This window comes from Onychostoma macrolepis, chromosome 15, assembly GCF_012432095.1.
Source record: "Onychostoma macrolepis isolate SWU-2019 chromosome 15, ASM1243209v1, whole genome shotgun sequence".
NCBI classification, from domain to species: Eukaryota; Metazoa; Chordata; class Actinopteri; order Cypriniformes; family Cyprinidae; genus Onychostoma; species Onychostoma macrolepis.
Window position 1 is genome coordinate 30,874,335 of NC_081169.1, and position 5,127 is coordinate 30,879,461.

Genomic DNA, 5,127 nt, shown 5'->3' on the forward strand with positions numbered 1-5,127 from the left:
CTAAAATCATTAAGTTCAAATATGTCAAATAATATCTAAATGTCAATGAATAAATCTCAGTTTCACAAAATTGACCCTTATGACTGGTTTTGTTGTCCAGGGTCACATATATAACTTCTTGAATCTGAGAGAGAGAGAGAGAGGGAGAGAGAGAGAGAGAGAGAGAGAGAGAGAGAGGGAGGGGTTTGTTCAGGTCTTGTCCATCTCTAATTAGCCGCCTCCTCCTCCTCACTTCATCTCACTGTCACACGGAGAACACCGGACAAACCGAACTCTCAGAGAGACACAGAGAGCGTTACAGCATCTGAGAGACTGCTGCAGATGAAAACAGAAGAAAACAGAACATTTTAAACTGACAGACGATCAGCGCCAAACTAAAGATCCATTACAGACTGACAGAAGGAGACAGAAGGAGAGAGAGAGGGAGAGAGAGAGAGAGAGAGAGAGGAGAGAGAGTTTATAGACATGATGTCCTACATGAAGCAGCCTCATTACTCTGTGAACGGCTTGACTCTGTCCGGTACCGGGATGGATCTCCTGCACTCCGCCGTCGGTTACCCCAGTGAGTACTGACTGAACCCCTTTTTCATTTCTAATTTACATTCTCATTGTTACAGCCAATTAATGACAAATTAGAGAGACCGGTCTCATGAAAATGCGTATAAATAGTACGCCAAATAAAATAAAAACTCGTGGTATTGATACGCAAAAATGTACTTTGGCGTGTATATAATACGCAGTTTTCGCGTGCATATGATACGCATCTACCCCACACCCCTAATCTTACTCATTGCGTAGCATATACACGGCAAAGTGCTTTTTTTTTTGCGTATCATTAACACGAGTCTTTGTTTTTATTTGGCGAACTATTTATACGCACTTTCCTGAGATCGGGTTGATTTAGACGTCAGATGTCATGTTTAACGCGTGATGATCAGCTTATCTTTATTATTAATATTATTTTGTGTAGCAGTTTAAGCAACGCCCTGGAATTTAGAAAATCGCAAACAATTCTCGTATTTATAAATATAAGTATAAGTGCACTTTTAATATAAATGTATAAAAATAAAATGTGCTGCACTGACTTGAAAACGTTTTGTTTTATAAATATTATTACGTTATTTAGCGATATGTGTTATTATGTTGTTTATATATGATTTGCACTCCTTTTTCTTACATCTAATGAGAAAAAAAGGATTTTGCGTATTGCTCAGCTCATTTATTTAAGATTTTTAATTCTGTCATGAGTAAATCGAAAACCATTAGCCTACGTTCGTAGATATATTAAGAACTTTATTAAATTTTAACTTTTTTTCGTTAAAAATCGAATTTTAAGTCAAGCAACAAATATCTATTTAAATAAGCTTTTAAAATATAAAAATGAAAATGATGAACTATAAATTCACAGGTGAATATTCACATCGACAGTTTCAACAGATTTTTAAATGCGATAAACAGAGTTTTGATCATTCTGACATCATTAATATTCATACAGCCGAATCGCACATTTCAGATCATGGTGATTCATTTAGTAAAAGTCTATTCGTTTGACTATTTTGACGAGGGTTTATGAGCCAAATGCGAAATGCGCGTCTCCCGTTTAAAGAATATTGGTTGATTAATTAATTCCTTTATTAATCCACAGAGTTATAAGACAGTTTGAAGAAATTAAGTAAACGTGCCATTAAATATCAAGTTTATGAAAGTAAAAGCCACATCTAATTTACACAAATTCATGCTTTTACGTGTGGACTAATACAAATAAACGATTATATTTTTGAACATATTTTGGATAGATAGATAGATAGATAGATAGATAGATAGATAGATAGATAGATAGATAGATAGATTTAACGCGTTAAACTGCGCGTAAAGGTGATGATCAGCTTATCTTTATTATTAATAAAATTTTGTGTATTAGTTTAAGCAACGCACTGCAATTTAGAAAATCGCAAACAATTATCATATTTATAAGTATTTATAAATATAAGTATAAATGCACTTTTAATATAAATATATAAAAATGAAACGTGCTGCACTGACTTGAAAACGTTTTGTTTTATAAATATTATTACGTTATTTAGTTATATGAGTTATTTATTATGTTGTTTATATATGATTTGAACTCCTTTTTCATACATCGAATGAGAAAAAAGTATTTTGTGTATTGCTCAGCTCATTTATTTAAGATTTTTAATTCTATCACGAGGGATAGATAGATAGATAGATAGATAGATAGATAGATAGATAGATAGATAGATAGATAGATAGATAGATAGATAGATAGATAGATAACAATTCAAGTTTATTTGTATAGCGCTTTTCACGATACAAATCGTTCAAAGCAGCTTTACTGAAAGTTTCTATTTTAAAGTTTCTACATTATATTTAGAAGTAGCTTATCAGTGGTAACTATGTCAAGCTGATGTCCGTATGGCAGAAATGTACAGTACAAATCATGCAGTTAGTTAATGACGTAATCAAACGGTGAACTCTATTAACTGCAATGATTATAAGTTGCGATTAAACTTATAGCAAAATTTGGTAGTTTTGTATGTTGTTTGAGGTTGGCATCATCTAGATGGATGGATGGATGCACATGAAAGACTAACTGTGTTTTTGTGGTTTATCGTCAGACACTCCGCGGAAGCAGCGGCGCGAGAGAACCACCTTCACGCGCGCGCAGCTCGACATCCTCGAGTCACTGTTCGCCAAGACGCGATACCCGGACATCTTCATGAGAGAGGAGGTGGCTCTCAAGATCAACCTGCCAGAGTCCAGAGTCCAGGTGAGTCCAGCAGAGCCCAGAGACACCTGACTGCTCAAAAACATCAGGAGGTCCAGGTTTACGTGCTTAGCTTCATCGTAACCCCTGATGATGATGATGATGATGATGATGATGAAATTATTCTGTACTTTCTTTCTTTTAGTTTTAGTTAATAAGTTATGGTACAACCCTGATATAAATCAGAAAAAGACATTATAAAAGCAAAGCAATGATGGCAGGCTGGCAGCACTAGGCACTTGTTCAATAGGGCCTTTCCTTGATTTATTTTATTGTTGTATTTTGTTTTATTATTTTATTTCGATTACTTATAGATTATTTTCTGTGAATGCACACATGTATTTCTCTTCTGTAAAGCATTTAAAAGGTGCTACTGGACCACAGAACCAGTTATAAGGGTACATTTTTTTAAATTGAGATTTCCACATCATCTGAAAGCTGAATAAATAAGCTTTCCATTGATGTATGGTTTTGTCGAGAGAAAACTATTTAAAAATCTGGAATCTGAGGGTGCAAAAAAATCAAAATATTGAGAAAATCGTCTTTACTAATCATATTACTAATCAAAAATTAAGTTTTGATATATTTACGGTAGGAAATTTACAAAATATCTTCATGGAACATGATCTTAATATCCTAATGATTTTTGGCATAAAAGAAAAAATTATAATTTTGACCCACAATGTATTGTTGGCTATTGCTACAAATATACCTGTGCTCCAGGGTCACATTAATAAAAAATAAAGTTTTACTTACATCCTGTATGCACCAGAGTCGGGCGACTGGAACGGGATACTGACAGTCTGTGTTTTTTGCAGGTGTGGTTTAAGAACCGTCGTGCGAAATGCCGCCAACAGCAGCAGCAACAGACCAGCGGTCAGTCCAAACCCAGACCGCCAAAGAAGAAGTCATCTCCGGCCCGAGAGCCCAGCGTTAGCGAGCCCAGCGCCAGCACCAATGGCCCCTACAGCCCTCCACCTCCTCCGGCCCCGAGCTCCAGCTCCACCAGCGCCACCGTGTCCATCTGGAGCCCGGCCTCCATCTCTCCGCTTCAGGATCCGCTGTCGGTCTCCAGCACGCCCTGCCTGCAGCGCTCCAGCGCCTACCCCATGACCTACACCCAGGCCCCAGCCTACGGCCAGAGCTACGCCTCCTCCTCGTCCTACTTCACCGGGCTGGACTGCAGCTCGTATCTGTCCCCCATGCACCCGCAGCTGTCAGCCACAGGGGGCGCTCTCAGCCCCATGGGCGCAGCACTCGGCCAGTCGCCCGTCTCGCTCTCGTCGCAGGGCTACACCGCTGCGTCGCTGGGCTTCGGCGCCGTCGACTGCTTAGACTACAAAGACCAAACAGCGTCCTGGAAACTCAACTTCAACACTGCGGACTGTCTGGACTACAAGGACCAGAACTCCTGGAAGTTCCAGGTCCTGTAGAGCATCTAGAAGAAGCTTCACTGCACTTCTAAAAGGTTCCAAAGCGGGGGGGGGTTTAGCAGCGATGCCATAAATGGACCATTTTTGTTTCCCCAAAGAACCCTTGAGCGAAAAGTATAAAGAATCTGCTGGGAAAAAAATTGAAATCCTTGAAAGCAACGCGAGTTACGTAATCAGATTACTTTTTTCCAAGTAACTAGTAAAGTAATGCATTACTTTTTAATTTACAATGAAATATCTAGTTACTTTTACAAATAAGAGTTACTTTGTTTTCCATCAGCTTATTAATATCACTTTTGATGTGAAAGGGCCTTTACAGTTGGCAAAAATATAACTTTTGGGTTTTTTGTTACTAAAAAAACAAATAAGCAATCCCAGCCCAAGTGACAAAAAGTAATGCAAAATGAATGCATTTCCATAAAAAGTAACCAAGTAACGCAATTAGTTACTTTTTCATGGCGTAATGCAATATTGTAATGCATCACTTTTAAAAGTAACTTTACCCAACACCCAAATAACTTGTAATGGTTTAATGGTTAAAATGAGAATTGTATTGGTTTTAATGGAAACTGTAATGGTCCCCTTCTGGTCATTTGTTGTCTGTATTAGTGGCGTGTTAAAACCACTGAATAATAATGGAATTTGACCCAAAACTCACTACTTACTCTCAAAAATAAAGGTCCAAAATGGGTTTTATTTGCCGTGATGGCATAGAAGAACCATTTTTGGTTCCCCAAAGAACCTTTGAGTGAACAGTTCAGAAAAAAGTGTTAAGAATCTGCTGAAAAAAAAATGAAATCCTCAGTGTTGGGGGTAACGCATTACAAGTAACGCAAGTTACTTTTTAATTCACAATGAAATATCAGAGTTACTTTTACAAATAAGAGTTACTTTGTTTTCCGTCAGCCT

At 37.6% G+C, this 5,127-nt stretch overlaps 1 protein-coding gene across 1 annotated transcript; it reads left to right on the plus strand.

Moving 5' to 3' along the window:
* Positions 1-465: 465 nt before the first annotated feature.
* Positions 466-4,218, plus strand: otx5 (orthodenticle homolog 5). The gene is made up of 3 exons (XM_058744998.1): positions 466-562; positions 2,637-2,788; positions 3,604-4,218. Exons 1-3 carry the CDS (start codon positions 466-468, stop codon positions 4,216-4,218), a joined length of 864 nt encoding a protein of 287 aa, XP_058600981.1.
* Positions 4,219-5,127: the final 909 nt, after the last annotated feature.